Consider the following 27935-nt stretch of genomic DNA (forward strand, 5'->3'; position numbering starts at 1 on the left):
CTTTCAATTCGTAGCTCTACCCTTCGGCCTTGCCACCGCACCAAGGGTCTTCACCAAAGTCATGGCGGCCGCCATGCGTGTCCTTCACGCCAGGGAAGTAGTCGTTCTCCCTTACTTGGACGACCTCCTCATCAAGGCCCCCTCCTTCTGCAACTGCTCAACCAGCGTACAGATCACTGTGGACACCCTATCCCGCTTAGGGTGGCTAGTGAATCGGGACAAATCATCCCCGATCCCATCACGATCCATCACCTTCCTGGGCATGTCCCTGGACACCCGTCGGGGCTTGATCCTTCTCCCTCAGGACAAGGCGATCGCTCTGCAACGAGTGGTACGCTGCCTTCTACGTCCTCCGTCTCGCTCCATTCGATTCTGCATTAAAGTGCTCGGTAGGATGGTGGCGGCTATGGAAGCAGTACCCTTTGCTCAACTGCTCCTCCACCCACTGCAGCTAGACCTTCTAGCGGCCTGGGATTAGAGCCCTTTCTCCCTGGACCGACATCTTCACCTGACGCCTTCAGTCAGGTACGCACTCCGCTGGTGGCTTCGGTCCTCATCCCTATCGAAGGGGAGATCTTTTCTCCCAGTGAACTGGCTGGTCCTGACCACGGACGCCAGCCTCCTAGGCTGGGGAGCAGTGTACCGGCACCACACTGCTCAAGGACGTTGGACGCCCAGGAGTCTTCCCTACCCATAAACATCCTGGAACTCTGCGCGATCTTCCTCGCGCTCAGAGCGTTCCGCCCTCTGCTAGCGGGTCGTCAGATTCAAGTCCAATCGGACAATGCGACAGCTGTAGCCTATATCAATCGGCAGGGGGCAGCCGCAGCAAAGCGGCTTATCTCGAGACCCACAAGTTCCTCAGCTGGGCCGAATCGACCGGATCAGTGATATCAGCAGTACACATACCGGGGGTAGAGAACTGGGCAGCAGACTTTCTAAGTCGCCAAGGCCTGGCCGCCGGAGAATGGTCTCTCCACCCAGATGTGTTTCTACACATCTGCACTCGCTGGGGCACACCAGACGTGGACCTAATGGCCTCAAGGTTGAATGCAAAGGTACTCGCGTTCATAGCCAGGTCACGCGACCCGCAGTCCATCGGCGTGGATGCTCTAGTCTGCTCCTGGCACCACTTACGCCTGCCTTACATACTTCCACCTCTACCCCTGCTGCCGCGGGTAATCGGGAAGATCAACGCTGAGGGAGTCCCGGTGATACTGATAGCACCGGACTGGCCCAGGCGCGCCTGGTACGCCGAATTAGAACAAATGCTCACAGACGCACCGTGGCGCCTTCCAGACATCCCAGACTTGCTGACCCAAGGGCCCATTTCCCATCATAACTCCAGAGCCCTGAAGCTGACGGCATGGCCATTGAGACCTGAGTATTAACAAGAGCGGGATTCTCCCCCGCGGTTATTTCCACCATGATCAGCGCCCAAAAGCCTGCTTCATCCCGCATTTACCACCGTAGGTGGAAAATCTTCCTTTCATGGTCCAGGGGAACTAACGTCCAGCCCATGCCTCTGTTCATCCCCAGAATTCTCGACTTTCTACAGTCTGGCTTGCAAGCAGGATTGGCTCTCAGTTCCCTTTTAAAGGACAGGTCTCAGCGCTCTCAATCTTCTACCAATGCCGCCTTGCTCAAAAACCGCAAGTCAAGACCTTCCTCCAGGGCGTTTCCCATCTTGTTCCCCCGTAAAACGGCCGCTGGACCCATGGGACCTTAACCTCGTTCTAGACGGTCTACAGAGGTCTCCCTTTGAACCCCTCAAGGAATCCTCCCTTGCTCTTCTGTCCTGGAAGGTAACATTCCTTCCATTATACTCGGGTACTCGAGTCACGCTTGTTTTCTTCATCGTTCCTTATGGGAGACCCAGACCATGGGTGTATAGCTTCTGCCTCCGGAGGACACACAAAGTACTACACTAAAAAGTGTAGCTCCTCCCTCCTAGCATATACACCCCCTGGATCACCAAATACAGCCAGTTCAATGCTTTGTGTTCAGGAGGCACACATCCACACATGCATTCTCATCTGATTTTCATTTTTGGAAGCGTTTGAAGAAAAGCGGGTCCAAGCCTGGACTCCCGGCATGTCCCTTCTCACCCCACTGTGTCGGCGGTGCTGTTAAGGTTGATTCAGGGCTGGAGCCCTTTCATGCCGCGCTCCTTCACCATCCCCTCGGGCTCTGGCTTGAAGTGGGAGCCAACACTGTTCTCCCTGCCTCGCAGGAGACCGGTCTCCATCCGCAGCCCGTATGGATCCTGCTGGACGGAGCACTCATCCCTCAGGGACATGGCCCTGCGTCTCTCAAGCTAAGTACTGAGACGTTATTACCACAGAAAGTGGTCTTTCCAGGGGTCCCTTGTACTTTATTTGTGGGGGAGAGTGTGTTATGTGACTGTGTTAACATTTCCGGCCGGTTCTCCAGTTTTCACTGGAGAACCGCGCCGATGGTGCCTGCGCGCTGGCCGCATGTTTAAATCTAGGCCCCGGCTTCGCCTGAGGCCTAGTTTCGATTTCACTGCCCCTGCATGTCAGTCATGCAGAGGGACAGTGCGGCTCCGCCCAGCGGCTGTTCAGCACAGGGAAGGGACACTCCTCACTGAGGAAAGATTCCCTCCCCTGTATACCTCATTTGCCCTCCGGATCCCGCTCTCAGAGTAGGCCCCGCTCCCTCTCCTCGCTCCGGCGCCATTTTACCAGCGTTTTCATGCATGTCTGCATAATCACATTGTGACACTGGGGGCCTCGGCTGGGGGATCTGGAGGGCACAGAGATGTCTCTATGTAAACGGTCTGGCAAGCCACAACCTCCGGTTGTGGAGCTGCTTATATACTCTGTTTATATACTCTGCTGGGGGTCATTCTGGCCAGAGCCCCCACTTCTGCAGCATGTCTCACATCAGAGCAAGGCTGCAAGGCTGTTCTTAATATGCACTGCATGTAGGCTCGTACTGCCTGTACCGAGCACATAACCACATTGTGATGCCTGCTCTAACATAGTGGTACCGCAGCCTGGAAGTTCATCCCCAATGGTCCCTCCGGCTGCTCCGGCTCCGGTGGCTGAACCCCCGGCTTGGGTTGAATCCCTCTCTCCAGCGGAAAGCTGTCCCGGACACCGCTGAGCATGCATCAGCCCCCTTCTAAGGGCGCTTCTGCTGCCACGGCTCGCTCAGCAAAGCTCACAGAGGATTCTTCATCTGGTCTCAGACCCCGTCCTCCTAAAATGGAGACGCAGGGTCCCCTTTCCTTCCTCGTCCCGCGGCTCTGATTCACGAGCTGACTCGCAGGACGGGGAGGATGCCTTTACTAGGGGCTCGGACGCTACTCCATGTACCATTTTGTCCGAAGGTGATGCAGATGCTAATCATTTGATTGCGTCCATTATATTTGTACTGGACCTCAATCCGCCTGTATCAGGGAAGCAACCCCCTCTAGCAGGAAAGCATCAGTATACCTTGCCTAAGAGAACGGGGAGTGTGTTCTTTAACCACTCCAGTTTTTTTCAGGCCACTGTGACCAAACCCAGAGCCTGTCCTGACAGACGCTTCCCAAAGCGTGGTTCTGATGACTGTTCCCCTTCCACCAGAGGTGGTCAAGGAGTGGGCTCAATCACCATAGGTGGACCCTCCGGTGTCTGGACTTTCAGCCCGGACAGTTGTATCAGTGGCTGATGGCACTTCTCTAAGCATTCCACTGTCCGCCAGGTTGACCTTCTGGTCAAATCTGTATAGGAGGCGGCGGGGGCCTCGTTCTCCCCATCTTTTGCAGCAGTGTGGGCTCTCAAAGCCATCTCTGCTTCTCTAGAGGAGATGCATTCCCTCACCAGGGACTCTATGCCCGAAATGGTTGCCTTAACCTTCAGGCTTCAGCCTTTTCATCCTATGCCCTGTCTGCCATACTGGAGCTCTCACCGCACTGCGGTGTCTTCGGCTAATTCCCTCGCTATCCGCAGGCTCCTGTGGCTTCGAGAGTGAGGCAGATGCTTCTTCAAAGAAGTTCCTTTCTGGGCTCCCTTTTGCTGGGACAGACTATTCGGTGAATAACTGGATGAAATTATTAAGAAAGCGTCTGGCAGGAAGAGTACTTCCATGGGCAGGAACCAGTCGAGGTTTCGTTCCTTTCGTTCCTCCAACTGGTTGTCCTATAAGCCCTCGGCCTCGTCCACTAACTCAGCCAAGGACCGTGGACCAACTGGCGCACGAAGCCGCGTCCTCGGAAGACCGCAGGAGCTGCTGCCACTAAGGCAGCCTCCTCTTGACTATCTGGCCGCGCCAGTAACGTCCTTGGTCGGTGGCAGGCTCTCCCACTTTGGCGACGTGTGGTTTCAACACGTCTCCGATCAGTGGGTGCGGGATATCGTCTCCCACGGCTACAGGATAGAATTCTCTTCCAGCCCGCCAAACAGATTTTTTCTGTCAACTCCCCCCTGCTTCAAGGCCGCCGCCTTCTCGCAGGCCGTGGCATGCTTGCAGGCCAACGGAGTAATTGTACCGGTTCCCGACTGGGAACGGTTCTGAGATTTCTACTCAAATCTCTTCCTAGTCCCCGAAAAGGATAGTGCCTTCCGACCTGGATCTCAAGTTTCTCAACCAGCAGTTCAGGTGCGGCATTTCGCATGGAGTCTCTGCGATCAGTCATTGCCTCAATGACCCAAGGAGATTTCCTGGCATCCATCGACATCAGAGATGCCTATCTGCATATGCCAATTGCAGTTTCACACCAGCGTTGGCTACGTTTTGCAATCGGGGAGGAACATTTCCAATCGTGGCTCTTCCCTTGGGGTTAGCCACGACCCCTCGAGTATTCTCAAGGCCATGGCAGCAGTGGTTGCAGTTCTGCACCTCCAGGGGTTGGCAGTGATCCCGTTTTCCTGGACGGCCTTCTAGTCAAGGCTTCATCCAGTGCAGACTGTCAGCGGAGTACCTCGCTCACTCTCGCCACTCTAGCCAATTCAGGTGGCTTGTCTTTCTGTCCAAGTCCACTCTGACTCCGCTCACGTACCCAGGGATGCAATTCGAGACTCTGCCGGCACTTGTGAAGCTGCCCTTAGTCAAACAGCAGTCCCTCCTCTGGCGGTGCGCTCTTTGCTGAGGCTCCGCCGTCATTCCTTTAGGCACCTAATGCAGGTGTTGGGTAAGATGGTGGCGTCAATACAAGCGGTTCCCTTGCCCAGTTCCTTCTGCGTCCTCTGCAGCTGGACATTTTCCGCTGTTGGAACTAGTGGACTTTGGCTCTGTCGCCACAGACCAGGGGCTCCTTTCTGTGGTGGCTTCGGCCCCTCTCTCTTCAGAGACGCTCCTTCCTGGCTCCGTCCTAGGTGATCCTCACCACGGATGCCAGTCTATCCGGCTGGGAAGCAGGATATCTCCACCACGGAGCGCAGGGCTCTTGGACTTCGGCCGAATCAGCCCTCTCGATCAATGTGCTGGAAATCAGAGCTGTGCTTCTACCTCTCTTAGCCTTTCACCTCATGTTGGCGGCCAAGCACATTCGAGTCCAGTCAGGCAACGCGACAGCGGTTGCCTACATCAACCACCAGGGCGGGACACTCAGCCGCCTGGCAAGATTGGAGGTTCAACGAATCCTTCCGTGGACTGAGGACTCCAAGTCCTCCATATCCGCAGTCCACATCCCAGACGTGGAAACCTGGGAGGCAGATTATCTCAGCCGTCAAACCGTGGACAGAGGCGAGTGGGCTCTGCATCCGTCAGTGTTTCGGTCAATCTGCCACAAGTGGGGCTCTCCGGACGTGGATCTTCGCTCCCACGATCCTCAGGCTTTTGCAGCAGACGCGCTGGTTCAATATTGGTCCCAGTTTCGTCTGTCTTACGTGTTTCCCCCTCTAGCTCTTGCCCAGAGTCCTGCGCAAGATCAGAATGGAGGGCCGTCGGGTCATTCTCATTGCTCCAGACTGACCCAGGCGAGCTTGGTACCCTGGCCTGCTCCGTCTGTCCGTAGAGGTGCCGTGACATCTCCCGGACCGTCCAGACCTTCTTTCTCAAGATCCGTCTTTCCGCCAGAATTCTGCGGCTCTCAGATTGACGGCGTGGCTCTTGAGTCCTGGATCTTGACGACTTCTGGTATTCCTCTTGAAGTCATCTCCATTGTGACTCGGGCTCGGAAGTATTCCTTGCCCAAAATCTTTCACAGGACCTGGAAAATTTTCCTGTCCTGGTGTCGCTCTTCCGGCCATGCTTCTTGGCCGTTTTTCCTTGCCGACCCTCCTGTCCCTTCTACAGGCCGGTCTGCAGCTAGGGCTATCCCTCAATTCCCTCAAGGGACAGGTCTCGGCTCTGTCAGTGGTGTTCCAGCGGCGTATCGCCCGGCTGGCTCAGGTGTGCTCCTTCATGCAGGGCACATCTCACATCTCTCCGCATTACCGGCGGCCCTTGGAGCCCTGGGACCTTAATCCGGTCCTCACGGCTTCTAGAAACCCCCCTTTGAGCCTCTTAGGGCGGTTTCTTTGTCTTGTCTTTCACAGGAAGTGGTTTTTCTAGTGGCCATAACTTCTCTCGAGAGAGTCTCTGATTTGGCTGCACTCTCTTCGGAGTCGCCTTTTTCTTTTGTTTTTTTATCAAGACAAGGTGGTTCTCCGTCCGACTCCGGACTTTCTCCCTAAGGTGGTGTGAGGCAAATCCCGGGATATGAAGATGAATTATGACTTCCAGTCATAATCGCTCATCACTCCCTGGCAGTGCCCCCCTCCCTTCTTGTTCTCAATGTCCAGCATCTGTGAAGGTGTTACACCTCCATGGCCATCTCCTGTGATATGGTGATGAGATGATGTGGGAACAATGGACACAGGAGGACTCCCTGCCGTGACCCTGTGGTAGGAGCTGCTATCTAATTAGCAAGCTTGGAAGTATCCAGACAGAACGACTCCAGTAAAAAATGGTTCATATCTCGCAAGCCATATTTCCGATAAATATGGCAACCATAAAAATGGTGTCTCCGCATGCGGACGATGCTGGCACACCCTTTTTATGGGAGCGGGAGCTTGGGAAATACCCCAGGCGTGATATCAGCCAATGTGGAACTAGTAGACGAGTCATGAGTCCTCTCATTCTGTAGCTAAATTCATAACTGTCACAATGAGAGCATTGGCGTCCGCCTACGACGCTCCCAGGCCAAGTTATGGCCATATCCATGTTGTGGATTTTGTCCATAACTCCAGCCAGGGGTGGAGCAGTGCTCCCTCTGAGGTCACTAAGGTAGGAGGGGACCTGGATTTGCCCAGGTTGATAACCCTACTTCGGCCATTTTCCAGGGTTCTTTCGCTGGGGGTCACGTGTAGGAAACATCTGTGGGAGTTCCTGGAAACCTGGTCTACAGCGCCCCCCTGTGGCCAGACGCACAAGGTAACTGATTGAATTGCATACCTGTTTGTAAACCAAGCTTTATCTGTAACTGTACTCTGACATATGTATATTCTGTAGATTCCCTATTGTATATATTGTAGTTTCTAGTGTGGCTTTAGGCTGATTAAATTATATAATTAATCTTGGGCTGTTCTGTTATCTCGATCTTGAATCCCACGTCTGTGTGTTCGGCTAATAGTTACCGTGAAGCGGTTGGTGGCAGCGAGTTGTGCCAAGGATTATTGTGGGGAGGCCAGTGAGATTCGGGGAGGTTTTATATATTCCGCCCGCGGAGGTCGGGGGAATATATACCCTACTCTCACCGGGGACCCTTCAATAATCGGCATAAGTAGTATAGCGGCCTCCTTGCTTATTGTCGGGCAATTCCATAATTGGCCTGACTATAAGAGGGGCGCTAGAGAGCGCGTCACGTGCTCTGTCTGTCGGTCGGGAGGTATAAAGGAGGGGTGACCCCCACTTGTTACCCCCCGATTGTGACGTACTGGTAGCCAGCGCGGGGGATTTCTGAGTGACCCCCCCGGTGGTTTGTGACATATTGGTGGCATAGCGGTGGGATCGAGATAATAGTGTGTGTGAGTGTGAGACCCATACTCCCAGACACTAAAGACTGCCTGCAGCAGCTGTGGCTGCTGGGGTCTTCAGACTAGCTCAACACTAGAGTGTCAGAGTGCAGATACTGTAAGGTGTGTGGAGGCATCAGGTGTCAGTTCTGTGTCAGTGACCAAAAGTCTGCAAGAATGGCTGAGAGCACCAGGAGCAAAGCCAAAGGAATGGCCGATGCTAAGGCCAGAGACGATGAGGAGGTTGTCCACGAGTCCTCCAGGAGCCAGACGCCAGAGAACAGCTCTGCAGAGGACATCGCACAACCTGGCACTGCTGGACAAAATGAGGAGGAGCTCGCCCAAGGGTCCTCAACGAGCCAGATGCCAGCCCTCCGCTCTGAAATGGACAGTGAATCACCTGGCTCTGCAGCGTGCCGCAGATCACCACTTGCCAATCCCTCCGGCCTGAGAGGTGCAGAGGCCCTCCTTCAAGCTGCCTTGGCCAGGCTTATGGCTGGAGACCGGGATACCTACGAGATACTCATGGCCGAGCGTGAGCGACAGGCAGCGCGTGACGCTGAGGCTGCGGAGCGGCAAGCAGCGCGTGACGCTGAGGCTGCGGAACGGCAAGCAGCGCGTGAGGCTGCGGAGCGGCAGGCAGCGCGTGAAGAGCGGGAGCGAGAGCGACAGGCAGACCGTGACTACCAGCTGCAGCTAGCTCAGCTCCGGCCCTCATCAGCCACATGTGACCTTCAAAACACCAAACTTCCAAAGGTCCGTGTTGAGGACTTCCCAGTGCTGGAGAAGGATGGAGACTTGGACTCTTTCCTGACTGCTTTTGAACGGACTTGCTTGCAGCACCATCTGGACAAGGATCAGTGGGCCAAATACCTGACCCCCCGTCTAAGGGGTAAGGCCCTGGATATCCTTGGGGACTTGCCTGCTGAGGCAGATCAGGGCTACGACACCATCAAGCGGGCCCTGATCCAACAGTACAACCTCACTCCAGAGTCCTACCGCAAGAAGTTCCGGACCCTGCAAAAGGGACCAAAGGACTCCTGGGCTGACCACCGGCGGGCACTTGCCCGAGCTGCCGACCACTGGACCCAAGGCCTGCAGCTTTCCACCGGACCGGAGATCCTGGACTTGTTCATCACGGAGCAACTCTTGTGGAACTGCCCTGAGGATCTCCGCCAGTTCATCCGAGACCAGAAGCCAAAGGGGTCCACGGCTACAGCTGCCCTGGCCGATGACTACATCAACAATCGGGCTCCTGAGGCCAGGAGAGCAGCCACCAGCAGCACCTGGAGAGGGGGTAAGATGAACTCTGCGACTGCCCCACCTGCCCCTAGACTGCAGGGGGTGTCCCCCTCAACTCCCCTCTCCAGGCCCGTGGCAGAACCAAGACGGTGCCACCAGTGCAACTTACCTGGACACTTCAAGGCCATGTGCCCTCAGCGTCCCAAGGCCCCGGCTCCGTCCCCGTCCCAAGGGCCGCCCAAGGTGTATTGTGTGGGTGGGGGTGGTGGTAGGTCCCTGGACAGCTTCCAACCTGTCACCGTCGGCCGGTCTGTGACCATAGGACTGCGAGACAGCGCCTCGGAGGTGACTCTGGTGCGGCCTGAGATGGTGTCCCCCCAAGACTTGATCCCTGGAAAAACCCTCGCTGTCTCCGGGATTGGAGGCATTGACCCGGCGCTGCCTGTTGCTGACATTTATGTGGACTGGGGCGCAGGGCGAGGGGTGAGGGAGGTGGGGGTAACTGATCGGATCCCTGCAAACGTGCTACTTGGGACAGATTTGGGGCAGATAACCTCCCAGTTTGGGCCCCCCCCAAGGGCTGAACCTTCAGCCCGTACTGACATGACTCCTAACAATGTTAATGTGTTATCTATGAATGATGTAAGGGAGGAGGGAGTGAACTCTGATATTTCTGCTTGCATAGACACCATAGACACACACTCAGCTGCAGCTGTGACAGGGGAGGGGGTCAGAGAAAGGTGTGACAATGCCTCTACAAGTAACCAGCCAGTGAGCTGGGATCTGTTGCCCTCTGCAGGGATAAGCAGAGAGCAGGGTGCTGCAGGGGGAGGACCAGTGTGTGGGGTGGGGGCTACCACAGCAAATGTGGGGTCCCCAAAGATTTCACAGCGGGGTTCTGTTGCTGCAGGAGGGGAACAGGCAGGTGAGATTGGGGCCGGTCCCGGAGCGGAAGTGCTCCCAGGTAAGATCTCGGTGCATGGTTCCCCCACAACCGGGGTGTCAGGAAGCCAGGTAGGTCTGCCTGAACCGGCGACTTGGTCAGGAACGGAGGAGGAGCAGGCACGACCCACGGTCGCAGCGGCTGTGGCCGCTGTCACCCGCAGTGGGAGTGCTGGAAGCCAAGGGGCCTCCCGGAGGTCCGATAGCTCTTCCCCTTCTGACCAAGTGGCAGCCGAGTCAGGCGGAGGCCAGGACACAGGTCCCGGGGTACTGACCGAAGATGTGACAGTCTCGTCGATTCTGGCCACATCTAGTCAGGGGTTTCAGGCAGCGTTAGAAGCTGACGACAGCCTGAAAGCTCTTAAGGAGCAGGCGGCACAGCCTCCCTCGGACTCGGACCCGGAGCGAGTGGTCTGGGACCAAGGACGGCTGTACCGGGCCACGGTCCAGCAGGGTTCACCGGAGGCGTGGCCCAGGGACCGACAGTTGGTGGTACCCTATCCGTTCCGGACGGAGTTGTTGCGGATCGCACATGAGATTCCGATGGCCGGACACCTAGGGATCGCTAAGACCAAGGCCAGGTTAAACCAGCATTTCTACTGGCCAAAAATGGGGGCCGATGTGGCTGCCTACTGCCGTTCGTGTGAAACCTGTCAGAGAGTGGGGAAGGCGGGGCCACACCCCAAAGCCCCACTAGTATCTCTGCCAATCATCGATGAGCCTTTCAGGAGGGTGGCTGTGGATCTGGTCGGCCCGCTGGCCATCCCCAGCAGCTCCGGGAAACGCTTCATACTGACGGTAGTGGACTATGCCACCCGGTACCCAGAAGCAGTGGCCTTGTCGTCCATTCGGGCTGACAAGGTGGCCACCGCATTGCTGGAGATTTTCTCCCGAGTGGGTTTTCCCCAGGAAATGCTCACTGACCGGGGGACCCAATTCATGTCCCAGCTGATGGAGGCCCTCTGTAAGCAGGTCCAGGTGCGACATCTGGTGGCCAGCCCGTACCATCCACAGACTAATGGCCTGTGCGAGCGGTTTAATGGCACCTTAAAGCAGATGCTTAAGATGTTGGTCGACTCCCATGGGCGTGACTGGGAGCGGTATCTCCCACACCTGTTATTTGCTTACCGGGAGGTTCCACAGGCCTCAACAGGATTCTCACCGTTTGAGCTCCTGTACGGGCGACGTGTGCGGGGCCCCCTGGCTCTGGTGAAAGAGGCTTGGGAAGGGGATTTGGCCACCCCTGGAGTGTCGGTTATCGAGTATGTCGTGCGCTTCCGGGACAAAATGCAGGCCTTGACGCAACTGGTACACGACAATATGGCTCAAGCCCAGGCCGATCAGAAGCGTTGGTACGACCAGAACGCTTGTGAGAGGACCTACCAAGTGGGTCAAAAGGTGTGGGTACTGGTCCCCGTACCACAGGACAAGCTTCAGGCAGCCTGGGAAGGCCCATACCTCGTGTACCAGCAGCTCAACCCTGTGACGTACCTGGTCACCCTGGACCCTGCCCGTGGAAGGCGGAAGCCCTTCCATGTGAACATGATGAAGGCACATCATGAGCGGGAGGCATGTGCGCTCCCCGTGTGCAACCTGCCCGAGGAGGGAGAAGCGGAGACCCTCTTGGATATGCTAGCCCAGGTTAGGGCAGGCGGATCCATTGAGGATGTGGAGGTTGGCCACCAGCTCCTGGAGGACCAACGGTCCCAGCTGTGGGCCACCCTACACCCCTTCCGGGGGTTGTTTACCAACCAGCCCGGAAGAACTAACTTGGCTGTCCATCACGTGGACACTGGGGATCATCCCCCGATCCGGCGTTCAGCATATCGGGTCTCCCTGGAGGTGCAGCAACACATGCGCCAGGAGATTGACGAGATGCTGAAGCTGGGGGTGATCCAGGCATCCAACAGCGCTTGGGCCTCGCCTGTAGTCCTCGTCCCTAAGAAGGACCGAACCACTCGGTTCTGCGTGGACTACAGGGGGCTCAATGCTGTCACGGTCGCCGATGCGTACCCAATGCCACGCATCGATGACCTGCTCGATCAGTTGGCCGGGGCTCAGTACCTGACCATCATGGATCTGAGCCGGGGATATTGGCAGATCCCCCTGACTCGCAAGGCCAGGGAACGCTCTGCCTTTATTACCCCATTTGGACTGTACGAGTCCACGGTGATGCCATTCGGGATGAGGAATGCCCCTGCCACCTTCCAGCGGATGGTCAACACCCTGCTCAAGGGACTTGAAGGGTACGCGGCCGCGTACCTGGATGACCTTGCCGTCTTCAGTCCCACCTGGGAGGACCACCTAGAGCATCTAGCACAGGTGCTCAGGCGGATCCACCGGGCAGGTTTGACCATCAAGCCGGGAAAGTGTCAGCTGGCCATGAGCGAGGTCCAGTACCTCGGTCACCGGGTAGGCGGGAGAACACTGAAGCCCGAGCCTGAGAAAGTGGAGGCCATCGCATCCTGGCCCACCCCCAGGACCAAGAAGCAGGTGATGTCCTTCTTGGGGACCGCCGGGTACTATAGGAGGTTTGTTCCACGCTATAGAAGCCTGGCAAAGCCCTTGACGGACCTCACCAAGAAGAAGCTGCCCTCTGCAGTCGATTGGACAATGGACTGCGAGACAGCCTTCCAGGCCCTAAAGGACGCCCTGTCCAGCCCGCCCGTGCTACAGGCAGCCGACTTCACGCGGCCGTTTGTAGTACAGACCGACGCCAGTGACTTCGGCCTCGGTGCGGTGCTCAGCCAGGCGGACTCTGCGAGCCAAGAGCACCCAGTCTTGTACCTGAGCAGGAAGCTGTTACCAAGGGAAGTGGCCTATTCCACGATGGAGAAGGAGTGCCTGGCCATAGTGTGGGCCCTGCAGCGTCTGCAACCCTATCTATACGGGCGCCACTTCATCGTGGAGACGGACCACAATCCCCTCAGCTGGTTGCACACCGTCTCTGGGACGAATGGGCGATTGTTGCGATGGAGCCTTGCGCTCCAGCAATACAACTTCACCATTCGCCACAAAAGGGGCCGTGACCACGGTAACGCAGACGGGCTGTCCCGACAAGGAGAGGTCGCGGACGGGCGCACGGGGGAACACCGGAGTGTGCTGCCCCCTAGCGCCCTCAAAAGGGGGGAGGTGTGAGGCAAATCCCGGGATATGAAGATGAATTATGACTTCCAGTCATAATCGCTCATCACTCCCTGGCAGTGCCCCCCTCCCTTCTTGTTCTCAATGTCCAGCATCTGTGAAGGTGTTACACCTCCATGGCCATCTCCTGTGATATGGAGATGAGATGATGTGGGAACAATGGACACAGGAGGACTCCCTGCCGTGACCCTGTGGTAGGAGCTGCTATCTAATTAGCAAGCTTGGAAGTATCCAGACAGAACGACTCCAGTAAAAAATGGTTCATATCTCGCAAGCCATATTTCCGATAAATATGGCAACCATAAAAATGGTGTCTCCGCATGCGGACGATGCTGGCACACCCTTTTTATGGGAGCGGGAGCTTGGGAAATACCCCAGGCGTGATATCAGCCAATGTGGAACTAGTAGACGAGTCATGAGTCCTCTCATTCTGTAGCTAAATTCATAACTGTCACAATGAGAGCATTGGCGTCCGCCTACGACGCTCCCAGGCCAAGTTATGGCCATATCCATGTTGTGGATTTTGTCCATAACTCCAGCCAGGGGTGGAGCAGTGCTCCCTCTGAGGTCACTAAGGTAGGAGGGGACCTGGATTTGCCCAGGTTGATAACCCTACTTCGGCCATTTTCCAGGGTTCTTTCGCTGGGGGTCACGTGTAGGAAACATCTGTGGGAGTTCCTGGAAACCTGGTCTACAGCGCCCCCCTGTGGCCAGACGCACAAGGTAACTGATTGAATTGCATACCTGTTTGTAAACCAAGCTTTATCTGTAACTGTACTCTGACATATGTATATTCTGTAGATTCCCTATTGTATATATTGTAGTTTCTAGTGTGGCTTTAGGCTGATTAAATTATATAATTAATCTTGGGCTGTTCTGTTATCTCGATCTTGAATCCCACGTCTGTGTGTTCGGCTAATAGTTACCGTGAAGCGGTTGGTGGCAGCGAGTTGTGCCAAGGATTATTGTGGGGAGGCCAGTGAGATTCGGGGAGGTTTTATATATTCCGCCCGCGGAGGTCGGGGGAATATATACCCTACTCTCACCGGGGACCCTTCAATAATCGGCATAAGTAGTATAGCGGCCTCCTTGCTTATTGTCGGGCAATTCCATAATTGGCCTGACTATAAGAGGGGCGCTAGAGAGCGCGTCACGTGCTCTGTCTGTCGGTCGGGAGGTATAAAGGAGGGGTGACCCCCACTTGTTACCCCCCGATTGTGACGTACTGGTAGCCAGCGCGGGGGATTTCTGAGTGACCCCCCCGGTGGTTTGTGACAGGTGGTTTCTCCTTCCACCTTAACCGGGACATTTCCCTGCCTTCCTTTTGGTCGGCTCCTGTTCATCGCTTTGAAAAGGCGTTGCATTCTCTGGATCTGGTGCGGGCGCTCCGGATCTATGTGTTTCGCACCGCTGCTCTTAGGCGGTGCACCTCTCCTCTGTGCTGACCACTGGTCGGCGTAAGGGCCTCTCGGCTTCTAAGCCGACCCTACCTCGTTGGATTGGGTCGGTCTTTTCCGATGCCTACCAGTGTACTCATGTGCCTCCCCCGCCGGGGATCAAGGCACACTTGACCAGAGCTGTCGGTGCCTCTTGGGCTTTCGGACACCAGGCTACGGCTCAGCAGGTCTGTCAGGCTGCCACTTGGTGCAGTCTACATACTTTTTCGAAGCACTACCAAGTGCATGCTCATGCTTCGGCAGATGCGAGCTTGGGCAGACGCATCCTTCAGGCTGCTGTCGCCCATTTGTGAAGTTAGGTTTTGCCTACTTCTCAGTTTTCTGTTTATTCCCACCCATGGACTGCTTTGAGACGTCCCATGGTCTGGGTCTCCCATAAGGAACGATGAAGAAAAAGAGAATTTCTTTGTCGCTCCATTGGGAGACCCAGACAATTGGGTGTATAGCTTCTGCCTCCGGAGGCCACACAAAGTATTACACTTTAAAAGTGTAACCCCTCCCCTCTGCCTATACACCCTCCCGTGCATCACGGGCTCCTCAGTTTTATGCTTTGTGTGGAAGGAGGCACACATCCACTCATGCATTCTCAGATTAGTTATATCGGTTGGAAGAAAAGAGGACCCCCACGGGGCCCCCGGCATGTTCCCTTCTCACCCCACTATGTCGGCGGTGCTGTTAAGGTTGAGGTACCCATTGCGGGTACAAAGGCCGGAGCCTCATGCCGTTTTCCTTCACCATCCCTTAGTGGCTCTGGGAGAAGTGGGATCCTGACCGGTCATCCATTCACTGGGACCGGGCTCCCTCCGCAGCCCCTGTGGGAATCTGCTGGACAGGAGTCTATTTATCCTCAGGGACCGGGCCCTGCATCTATAAGGTACTCTGTGTCCCCATGGGGACTGTGCATGGAGCGCCTGCTTCCCGGACGCTACAGCAGCTGCTGATTTGTGAAGACCGGGGGACTTCCGCGCCGACCGCGCCTGCTTGTCGGCCGCGGTTTTTAAATTTAGTCCCCGGCTTCATCGCGGCCTAGTAGCAAAAATCCCGCCCCCGGACCTGCCTGTCAGGAATAAGGGCGGGACGGCCGGCCTGATGTCGGCTGTGAGGGCAGGAACATCCTCGATGTGTCCTCCCCCCTCACTGATCACTGTGGGGACCCCAGATTCCTGCACTTTTCTAGCACCGCCCACGGCTCCACTCCTCCCCTGAGAGCTCCGGCAGCCATGTTTTTTGGCATTCTGCCGGTGGAGGATTATCTGAGAAGAGCTCTGCAGCTCTGGGAGACCTAAGGCAGGGAATCTGGAGGACACACACTCCGCTTTTTAGCGGTCGGTAAGCCACACCGGTCACCCGGTGCTAGTCCCCCCCCAGGGTGCCGGAATAGATACGTGTTTATATGCATATTTCTGTTCGGTCGGGCTGTATACCCTTTCCCATATACCCTCAGTGATCACTCTCCTAGGACACAACAGCATGTCGTCCACAAGGAGCAAAGGTGCTAAGGCACAGGGTTTTTTTGCGACCTGTACCTCTTGTAGGGCTATGTTACCTGCGGGTTCCACCTACCCTCACTGTGAGCAATGCTCGACCCCTGTTTCGCTTGCTCAGCCGGAGCCTAGGTCACTAGTGGACCCCTCGGCTCATGTAGACCCACTGGCTCCCCCTGTCCAGGCGGCAGGGACAGAGTTTGCTGCGTTTGCTGAGAAACTCTGAGTCACTTTCACAATCCATGGCTCAGTCTATGGACAATGGTCTGCCAAGCTGCTGGAAGCTTTGCAGTCCAGACCGGTCCTTACACAGGCCCCGGTCCCCGTTAGCTCGTCGCCTCCGGGCCCCTCTCGCTCCGCGCCGCAGCGCGCTCCCAGGTTGGGCCCTAGGTCCCACGCGGAGGAATCCTGCCCGGAACACAGTCCCAGACAGACTAAGCGGGCCCGCTGGGAATCTTCCCCGACTTCTTCACGCTGCTCGGGTTCCCAGCTTGAGGACTCTCTGGAGGACGAGGCGGACGTCGCAGCTCAGGGCTCTGAACCTGACTTTGCACTCAATCTTGATACACCTGAAGTAAATGATCTTATCTCGTCCATCAACCAGGTGTTAGATCTGTCTCCCCCGCCTCCACCTGTAGAGGAGTCGGCTTCTCAGCAGGAGAAACACCAGTTTCGGTTCCCCAAACGTACACGCAGTGCGTTTTTTGATCACTCTAACTTCAGAGATGCTGTCCAGAAGCCCAGAGCGGTTCCGGACAAGCGCTTTACTAAGCGCCTTACTGACACACGTTACCCCTTCCCTTCTGACGTAGTTAAGGGTTGGGCTCAGTGTCCCAAGGTGGATCCTCCAGTCTCTAGATTAGCGGCTAGATCTGTGGTTTCGGTTGCAGATGGCTCATCGCTAAAAGATGCCACTGACAGGCAGATAGAGCTCCTGGTGAAATCCATCTATGAAGCCACGGGTGCGTCTTTTGCCCCAGCTTTTGCAGCCGTGTGGGCACTCCAAGCTATCTCAGCTTGTCTGGCTGAGATTAATGCTGTCACACGTAATTCTGCTCCGCAGGTTGCGTCTCTGACTTCTCAAGCGTCAGCTTTTTCTTCCTACGCCATGAACGCAGTCCTAGACTCTGCTAGCCGTACAGCGGTGGCATCCGCTAATTCTGTGGCAGTCCGCAGGGCCATGTGGCTGCGCGAATGGAAAGCAGACTCTGCCTCCAAGAGGTTCTTAACCGGTTTGCCGTTTTCTGGCGACCGATTGTTTGGCGAACGATTGGATGAGATTATTAAGGAATCCAAGGGAAAGGACTCTTCCTTACCCCAGTCCAAACCTAAGAGACCTCAGCAACGGAAAGTCCAATCGAGGTTTCGGTCCTTTCGTCCCTCCGCCAAGCCCCAATCCTCTTCATCCAGCAGGCCGGAGAAAGGCCAGAGGAACTCCTATGCGTGGCGGTCTAAGTCACGCCCCCAAAAGGCCGCCGGAGGCGCTGCCTCCAAGGCGGCTTCCTCATGACTCTCGGCATCCCCGAACCGCATCCTCGGTTGGTGGCAGGCTCTCCCGCTTTTGCGACGCCTGGTGGCCACACGTTCAAGACCGATGGGTGAGAGACATTCTGTCTCACGGTTACAGGATAGAGTTCAGCTCTCGTCCTCAGACTCGGTTCTTCAGAACCTCTCCGCCCCCCGCTCGGGCCGAAGCACTTTTTCAGGCAGTGGACGCTCTGAAGACAGAGGGAGTTGTGATCCCTGTTCCCCCTCAGGAACAAGGTCGCGGCTTTTACTCCAACTTGTTCGTGGTGCCAAAGAAGGATGGATCTTTCCGCCCCGTTCTGGACCTCAAACTGCTCAACAGACATGTGAGCACCAGACGGTTTCGGATGGAATCTCTCCGCTCGGTCATCGCCTCGATGTCACAAGACTTCCTAGCATCGATCGACATCAAGGATGCTTATCTCCACGTGCCGATCGCACCCGAGCATCAACGCTTCTTGCGTTTCGCCATCGGGGACGAACACCTTCAGTTCGTGGCATTGCCTTTCGGCCTGGCGACAGCCCCACGGGTGTTCACCAAAGTTATGGCATCCGTTGTGGCGGTCCTTCACTCTCAGGGCCACTCGGTGATTCCCTACTTAGACGATCTCCTAGTCAGGGCACCTTCTCGGGTGGCGTGTCAACACAGCCTTACAGTCGCTCTGGCGACTCTCCAGCGGTTCGGGTGGATAATCAACTTCCCCAAATCCCAGTTGACACCGACCCAATCACTGACTTACCTCGGGATGGAGTTTCATACACAGTCAGCGGTAGTCAAGCTACCGCTGGACAAACCGCTTTCTCTACAAGCAGGGGTGCAATCTCTTCTTCGGGGTCACTCATACCCCTTGAGGCGCCTCATGCACTTCCTGGGGAAGATGGTGGCAGCGATGGAGGCAGTGCCGTTCGCGCAATTCCATCTGCGGCCACTCCAATGGGACATTCTCCGCAAATGGGACAGGAGGTCGACTTCCCTAGTCAGGAACGTCTCTCTGTCCCTTGCAACCAGGACGTCTCTTCAGTGGTGGCTCCTTCCCAATTCTCTATCGCAAGGAAAATCCTTCCTACCCCCAACCTGGGCTGTGGTCACCACGAACGCGAGCCTGTCAGGGTGGGGAGCGGTTTTCCTCCACCACAGGGCTCAGGGAACCTGGACTCCGGTAGAGTCCTCCCTTCAGATCAATGTTCTGGAGATAAGGGCAGTGTATCTAGCCTTATTGGCCTTCTATCGGTGGCTGGAGGGCAGACAGATCCGTATACAGTCGGACAACGCCACTGCCGTCGCATACATCAACCATCAGGGCGGCACGCAAAGTCGTCAGGCCTTCCAGGAAGTCCGGCGGATTCTGCAGTGGGTTGAAGCCACAGCCTCCACGATCTCCGCAGTTTACATCCCGGGCGTGGAAAATTGGGAAGCAGATTTTCTCAGTCGTCAGGGCATGGACGCGGGGGAATGGTCTCTTCACCCAGACGTGCTTCGAGAGATCTGTCGCCGCTGGGGAACTCCGGACGTCGATCTTATGGCGTCACGACACAACAACAAGGTCCCGGCCTTCATGGCACGGTCTCAGGATCACAGAGCTCTGGCGGCGGACGCATTAGTTCAGGATTGGTCGCAGTTTCGACTGCCTTATGTATTTCCTCCTCTGGCGATGCTGCCCAGAGTGTTACTCAAGATCAGGTCAGACTGTCGTCGCGCCATTCTCGTCGCTCCAGATTGGCCGAGGCGATCGTGGTACCCGGATCTTTGGCATCTCACGGTGGGTCAACCGTGGGCGCTTCCAGACCGCCCAGACTTGCTGTCACAAGGGCCGTTTTTCCATCTGAATTCCGTGGCCCTCAACCTGACTGTGTGGCCATTGAGTCCTGGCTCCTAGCGTCTTCAGGATTATCGCAGGATGTCATTGCCACTATGAGACAGGCCAGGAAACCAACGTCCGCCAAGATCTATTACAGATCTTGGCGGATCTTCTTATCCTGGTGCTCTGATAATGGTTTTTCTCCCTGGCCGTTTGCCTTACCCACTTTTCTTTCCTTCCTCCAATCTGGAATGGACAAGGGTTTGTCACTTGGCTCTCTCAAGGGACGAGTATCGGCGCTCTCCGTATTTTTTCAAAAGCGCCTGGCCAGGCTTCCGCAGGTCCGCACGTTCCTGCAGGGAGTTTGCCACATAGTCCCACCTTACAAGCGTCCGCTGGAACCCTGGGACCTTAACAGGGTGCTAACGACTCTTCAGAAACCACCTTTCGAACCGCTGCGGGATGTCTCTTTATCACGTCTTTCGCAGAAGGTGGCATTTCTAGTGGCAGTTACATCACTCCGAAGAGTGTCGGAGCTTGCAGCGCTGTCATGCAAAGCCCCCTTCCTGGTTTTTCACCAGGATAAGGTGGTTCTGCGTCCTGTCCCGGAATTTCTCCCTAAGGTGGTATCCCCTTTTCATCTCAATCAGGATATCTCCTTACCTTCATTTTGCCCTAATCCAATTCACCAATGTGAAAAGGATTTGCACTCTTTGGATCTGGTGAGAGCACTCCGTTTCTACGTGTCTTGCACGGCGCCCCTGCGTCGTTCAGATGCGCTCTTTGTCCTTGTCGCTGGCCAGCGTAAGGGCTCGCAGGCTTCCAAGTCAACCTTGGCTCGGTGGATCAAGGAACCGATTCTTGAAGCCTACCGTTCTTCTGGGCTTCCGCTTCCTTCAGGGCTGAAAGCCCATTCTACCAGAGCCGTGGGTGCGTCCTGGGCATTGTGGCACCGGGCTACGGCTCAGCAGGTGTGTCAGGCAGCTACCTGGTCTAGTCTGCACACTTTCACGAAACACTATCAGGTGCATACCTATGCTTCGGCAGATGCCAGTCTAGGTAGGCGAGTCCTGCAGGAGGCGGTTGCCCACCTGTAAGAGGGGGCCGTTTCGGCTCTTTTTATCGAGGTATTCTTTTACCCACCCAGGGACTGCTTTTGAACGTCCCAATTGTCTGGGTCTCCCAATGGAGCGACAAAGAAGAAGGGAATTTTGTTTACTTACCGTAAATTCCTTTTCTTCTAGCTCCTATTGGGAGACCCAGCACCCGCCCCTGTTCCCTTCGGGCTGTTGTTCTTTTGTGTACACATGTTGTTCATGTTGAATTGTTCTTTTGGTTCATGTTTCAGTTCTCCGAACATCCTTCGGATTGAATTTACCTTAGACCAATTTATAAGTTTCCTCCTTCCTGCTTTTGCACCAAAACTGAGGAGCCCGTGATGCACGGGAGGGTGTATAGGCAGAGGGGAGGGGTTACACTTTTTAAAGTGTAATACTTTGTGTGGCCTCCGGAGGCAGAAGCTATACACCCAATTGTCTGGGTCTCCCAATAGGAGCTAGAAGAAAAGGAATTTACGGTAAGTAAACAAAATTCCCTTCTTTGTTTACTTACCGTAAATTATTTTTCTTATAGTTCCGACATGGGAGACCCAGCACCCTCCCTTTGGCTGTTGGCAGTTTTCTTGTTCCGTGTGTTTTCACCGGCTATTATTGTAGACAGAGGCTCCGGTTGTTCCGGGTTTTGCTCTGTTTTTACTTGTGGGTGGATGTCCTCCTTCAGCTTTTGCACTAAACTGGCTGTATTTGGTGATCCAGGGGGTGTATATGCTAGGAGGGAGGAGCTACACTTTTTAGTGTAGTACTTTGTGTGTCCTCCGGAGGCAGAAGCTATACACCCATGGTCTGGGTCTCCCATGTCGGAACTATAAGAAAAAGAATTTACGGTAAGTAAACAAAATTCTCTTTTTAGTATCCAGCTGCTCATTACAAGTACTGAGCACCCGAGCATGGTAGTGCCCAGTCATCACTAGTTACGAGTACCAAGCACCTGAGCATTGTAGTGCCCGCTCATCACTAGTTACTAGTACAGAGCACCCAAGCATGGTAGTGCCCGCTCATCACTAGTTACTAGTACAGAGCACCCGAGCATGGTAGTGCCCACTCATCAATAGTTACGAATACAAAGCACCCGAGCATGGTAGTGCCCGCTCATCACTAGTTACCAGTACTGAGCACCCGTGCATGGTAGTGCCCGCTCGTCACTAGTTACCAGTACTGAGCACCCGAGCATGGTAGTGCCCGCTCATCATTAGTTACCAGTACCGAGCACCTGAACATGGTAGTGCCCGCTCATCACTAGTTACGAGTACTGACGTCCCGAGCATGGCAGTGCCCGCTCATCGCCATGACGTTGGAAATGTTCTCTCATAACCAGACATGCCCTCTTATTCCTGATTCTTTGTCCTCTGACAGGGTATGACGCCGGCAGCAGTGACTCGGAGTGTGAAGATGCCCTCATCACTGATCAGGACTCGCGCTGTCCAGTCATGCCAAAGTTTTGGCTGATTGTGAAGGTTCACCAGGACCGGGTGGAAGTTTGCACTCACGCCAGGTACCCCATCCCCTGTTGCGTACATACAGTTTGGATGTTGTGCTATTCTCCTCCCCATCGTTTGTTGTCTGTCCTTATTTTACATTTTTTTTTCTTTTTTCTTCCGCTTCTAGTGCTGTGGCTGCTCAAGAAGTGGATGAAGTGGGAGAGAGTCAGCGACTGCATGAGCTGGTGGTGAGGAAGGTGGGGGAGATCTGCCGAGTGGTCAACCAGGTAATGGAGCAGACACAAGGGGTTTATTTTTTGTTTTTGTTTTTTTTTTGTTAATCAATAACCTGATCAACTGTTCATGCGAAAAAGGTCTGAGGCAAAGGGTGGTTGTGGAGACAGGAGGGTCAGTGGGTGCTCTCGTCCGGTGGCCTGGCTGTCTTCAGAAACGCCGCATGTATCAGGGCTCATCCCAATGAACGCCCACACTCTTTCCCCGTGGGAAGTACACTACTCAGACAACAGAGGGTGAGGGAACAACACATTGGTAAGAGTTTACTGATTCACCAACAGGCAAAACCATATTGTACATTCCCAGCAAGAACACAAGATGGTACAAGCGACAGTCTCACTCTTCCACTGGCCCACCAGGGATTAGCATCTTTGTGCTCGGGGCTTCCAGGGCCAATTGTCCCAGCTAACAGCACCCTGCGTTTGGCGAGCACCCACGGAGAGTAGATTGCGGCAAGCTTAGGAGGCTGACTGGGCATAGCAAGATATGTAGCCAGGCGACCGAATTAACCCAACCTGAGTTTTCCAAGTGATTTCGTGAGCTCAGCTTTGAGCAGTGAAGCGGTTAAGTGATCCTCCAGCTGGAACTGTAAATCCTAGGCTGAAGTCATGTAGATTGAATCTTGAAGCAGTTCTGTGATCCTCCAGCTGGAACCGAAGCTCCTCGGCTGAGGTCATGTAGATTAACACTCTGGTGACAGAAGCAAAGCCCTTTTACACCCCTCAGTTCTCTTACAGGATTGGTGGCGATAGCTGATCTCACATTGGTGGCTAGTTCAATCCAACTGCATAATTTTCCACTTAATTATGTAGTCAGAACGCCTGAGGCAATTCACATTTACAGACAGTAGGGCTCCGATTAGTCTGACATGAGACAATAGCTAACTTCTTGATTTCACAAACAAAGGAAACATATGTCCAGCCAAATTAAGAACAATTCACCTCCCATCCAAATGGCCAAGCGCTGAGTCGTCACAGTGCAACCCCCTCCGAACCCTACCAATACTGTAAAACTGCACATTTTAGAGTGACCTTTTATTTTGGCCATTGTGCAATAATCATGCGGTTCAATCAGCATTTCGATATGCCGCACCTGTGTGGTGGATGGATTATGGCAAAGGTGAAGCAATCACTAACACAAATTTAGACAAATTTGTGAACAAGATTTGAAAGAAAAAGGGAAATTAAAAAGCATGTATAAGTCAAATGGTGTGAAATGTTTAAAGGAGTTGTCCGACATTAGCTTAACAAAAATTTTTGAGTTTATCTGTGCTGTATTGTCATATAAATCACACCTACATTGTTATTTTTTGTTTTCTAACTTTTGTTCCTCTTGAATTATCCCTTCATTCTCTGCAGCTTTGTTTACATTCAGATCCAGCAAACATAACTTCCTGTGCAAAACCTCAGTCAGAGCTGTCACCGCCCAGCCTCAGTGTCCAGCCCCACCCTCTGCCCGCCCCCTGCACACACAGTCCCTGTCAGTATATTCTTCCCCAGCACCTGACCTGGTATCACTACAGCATTGCAAAGAACAGCCCCACATATGGCTCTGCACCGCACACATATGGCTCTGCACACGCACACACATGGCTCTGCACCGTACACGCACACACATGGCTCTGCACCGTACACACACACACATGGCTCTGCACCGCACACACATGGATCTGCACCGCACACACATGGCTCTGCACCGCACACACATGGCTCTGCACCGTACACACATGGCTCTGCACACGCACACACATGGCTCTGCATACGCACACACATGGCTCTGCACCGTACACATGGTTCTGCACACGCATGGCTCTGCACCGTACACGCACACACATGGCTCTGCACCGTACGCACATGGCTCTGCACCGTACACACATGGCTCTGCACCGTACACATGGCTCTGCACACGCATGGCTCTGCACCGTACACGCACACATGGCTCTGCACACGCACACACATGGCTCTGCACCGTACACATGGCTCTGCACACACATGGCTCTGCACCGTACACGCGCACACACATGGCTCTGCACACGCACACACATGGCTCTGCACACGCACACACATGGCTCTGCACCGTACACACATGGCTCTGCACACGCACACACATGGCTCTGCACCGTACACATGGCTCTGCACACGCATGGCTCTGCACCGTACATGCACACACATGGCTCTGCACACGCACACACATGGCTCTGCACACGCACACACATGGCTCTGCACCGTACACATGGCTCTGCACACGCATGGCTCTGCACCGTACACGTACACACATGGCTCTGCACCGTACACACATGGCTCTGCACACGCACACACATGGCTCTGCACCGTACACATGGCTCTGCACACGCATGGCTCTGCACCGTACACGCACACACATGGCTCTGCAACGCCCCCCATCCCCATCGGGAACACATGTGGAGTACATACTCATCCGTCCTCGGTCCCCGCCGCTCCTGCACGTTCGTCCGCTGTCCACTCTGTGCTCTCTTCAGCACAGTAGTGACGTCACCGCTGTGCTGCCGAGCGCACAGACAGCGGGAGGGACAGTGACTTCTCATCAGCACTTTCAAATGTACCGGCATCGGTGATCTGTGATGCCGGTACATTTGAATGTGCGATCCTGGGCAGGGGGCCCGGTGCTGGAGCTGACACTACGGCAGCTGCCGCCAGGCCCCGCCCCCAGGTCACGGACCCCACAGCAGTGCAGGGGGAGGTTACTGGAGGTGCGGGGGAATGTGTGGGAGGGTGCAGGGAAGGGGGCGGTGACTCCTCGCACTGTAGCCGCCCAGTAGGGAGGCACAAGCTGTTCCACATTTGCATGTCAACATGGCCCTGCCCATGTAGACGTGCAATGACCGGAAGCAGCAAAATCGCGGCAGGAGCGGTCACATGACCGCTCTGAGCCGGGGGAGAGGGGCTGACAGCGGGGCAGGTAAGTGGTCTCTATCTACTTACCTGCCCCAATGTAGCCCAATAAGGAAATAAAAAAAAAAAGTCAAAGAAGCCGGATAACCCCTTTAAAGTGAACCTGTCATCAGAAATTTAGCTATAAACCTAAAAGTTTCCCCCCTCTGCAGCTCCTGGGCTGCATTCTAGAAAGCTTCCTATAGTTTTCTTTGTCGCTCCATTGGGAGACCCAGACAATTGGGGTGTATAGCTTCTGCCTCCGGAGGCCACACAAAGTATTACACTTAAAAAAGTGTAACCCCTCCCCTCTGCCTATACACCCTCCCGTGGATCACTGGCTCCTCAGTTTTATGCTTTGTGTGGAAGGAGGCACACATCCACTCATGCATTCTCATATTGCTTATATCGGTTGGAAGAAAAGAGGGCCCCCACGGGGCCCCCGGCATGTTCCCTTCTCACCCCACTACGTCGGCGGTGTTGTTAAGGTTGAGGTACCCATTGCGGGTACAAAGGCCGGAGCCTCATGCCGTCTCCTTCCCCATCCCTTAGCGGCTCTGGGAGAAGTGGGATCCTGACCGGTCATCCATTTACTGGGACCGTGCTCCCTCCGCAGCCCCTGTGGGAATCTGCCGGATCGGAGTCTATTCTTCCTCAGGGACCGGGCCCTGCAACTATAAGGTACTCTGTGTCCCCATGGGGACTGTGCAGGGAGTGCCTTCTTCCCGGACGCTGCAGCAGCTGCTGAATTGAGAAGGCCGGCGGACTTCCGCGCCGACCGCGCCTGCTTGTCGGGCACGGTCTTAAATTTAGTCCCCGGCTTCATCGCGGCCTAGTAGCAAAAATCCCGCCCCCGGGCCTGCCTGTCAGGGGTAAGGGCGGGACGGCCGACCTGACGTCGGCTGTGAGGGCCGGAGCATCCTGTATGTTTCCTCCCCCCTCACTGATCACTGTGGGGACCCCAGATTCCCGCACTTTCCTGGCGCCGCCCACGGCTCCACTCCTCCCCTGAGAGCTTCGGCAGCCATTTTTTGGCATTCTGCCGGTGGAGGATTCTCAGGGAAGAGCTCTGCAGCTCTGGGAGACCTAAGGCAGGGGATCTGGAGGACACACACTCCGCTTTTTAGCGGTCGGTAAGCCACACCGGTCACCCGGTGCTGGTCCCTCTAGGGTGCCGGAATAGATACGTATTTATATATATATTTCTGTTCGGTCGGGCTGTATACCCTTTCCCATATACCCTCAGTGATCACTCTCCTAGGACACAACAGCATGTCGTCCACAAGGAGCAAAGGTGCTAAGGCACAGGGTTTTTTTTTTTGCGGCCTGTACCTCTTGTGGGGCTATGTTACCTGCGGGTTCCACCTACCCTCACTGTGAGCAATGCTCGACCCCTGTTTCGCTTGCTCAGCCGGAGCCTCGGTCACTAGTGGGCCCCTCGGCTCAGGTAGACCCCCCTGCTCCCCCTGTCCAGGCGGCAGGGACAGAGTTCGCCTCTTTTGCTGAGAGACTCTCTGAGTCACTTTCACAATCCATGGCTCAGTCTATGGACAAGTGGTCTGCCAAGCTGCTGGAAGCTTTGCAGTCCAGACCGGTCCTTACACAGGCCCCGGCCCCTGTTTGATCGTCGCCTCCAGGCCCCTCTCGGTCCGCACCGCAGCGTGCTCCCAGGTTGGGCCCTAGGTCTCACGTGGAGGACTCCTGCCCGGACCACAGTCCTAGACAGGCTAGATTCGCTGGGAATCTTCCCCCGAATACTTCACGCTGCTCGGGTTCCCAGCTTGAGGACTCGCTGGAGGACGAGGCGGACGTCGCAGCTCAGGGCTCTGACCCTGACGTCGCCCTCAACCTTGATACACCTGAAGGGGACGCCTTAGTAAATGATCTTTTCTTCGGCGCTCCATTGGGAGACCCAGACGATTGGGTGTATAGCTACTGCCTCCGGAGGCCACACAAAGTATTACACTAAAAAGTGTAAGGCCCCTCCCCTTCTGCCTATACACCCCCCGTGGGATCACGGGCTGCTCAGTTTTCAAGCTTTGTGCGAAGGAGGTCAGACATCCACGCATAGCTCCACTGTTTTAGTCAGCAGCAGCTGCTGACTATGTCGGATGGAAGAAAAGAGGGCCCATACTAGGGCCCCCAGCATGCTCCCTTCTCACCCCACTCTTGTCGGCGGTGTTTGTTAAGGTTGAGGTACCCATTGCGGGTACGGAGGCTGGAGCCCACATGCTGCTTTCCTTCCCCATTTCCCTGAGGGCTCTGGTGAAGTGGGATCTTACCGGCCTCCAGGCTCTGAGGCCGGGCTCCATCCACAGACCCGGAGATCCTGCTGGAATGGAGCGGAGTATCGTCAGGGACAGGCCCTGCAACGTTAAGGTACTCTGTGTCCCCGTACAGTCTATGCACAGACACACTCCAGCGTTGCTGGGTGTGTTAGTGCGCCGGGGACAGTAGCGCTGCGCGCTTGGGCTTTACTCACTGCAGCTTAGCTGAGTGAGTTTATGTGTCGGGAAAGCTGCGGCGCGGCTGAGACTTGTGGTGCGCCGGGGACTTTCGCGCTGCCGTGCTTTTACGACGGCAGCGCTTATAAATCTAGTCCCCGGCTTTTGCGGCCTAGTTACGTTTCGTTCCCGCCCCCAACCCTGCCAGTCA

General features: G+C 55.3%; 1 protein-coding gene across 2 annotated transcripts in view; it reads left to right on the top strand.

Moving 5' to 3' along the window:
- Positions 1-27935, top strand: part of SZT2 (SZT2 subunit of KICSTOR complex) — a 230787-nt gene that overhangs the window by 105340 nt on the left and 97512 nt on the right. For both annotated transcript variants that reach the window (XM_075320448.1, XM_075320449.1), the window contains 2 exons: positions 22013-22151; positions 22265-22364. In XM_075320448.1, coding sequence (XP_075176563.1) covers positions 22013-22151; positions 22265-22364 — 239 coding nt within the window. The remainder of the gene's footprint in view (positions 1-22012; positions 22152-22264; positions 22365-27935) is intronic.

Source organism: Anomaloglossus baeobatrachus, chromosome 8, assembly GCF_048569485.1.
Source record: "Anomaloglossus baeobatrachus isolate aAnoBae1 chromosome 8, aAnoBae1.hap1, whole genome shotgun sequence".
In the NCBI taxonomy this organism is placed as follows: domain Eukaryota; kingdom Metazoa; phylum Chordata; class Amphibia; order Anura; family Aromobatidae; genus Anomaloglossus; species Anomaloglossus baeobatrachus.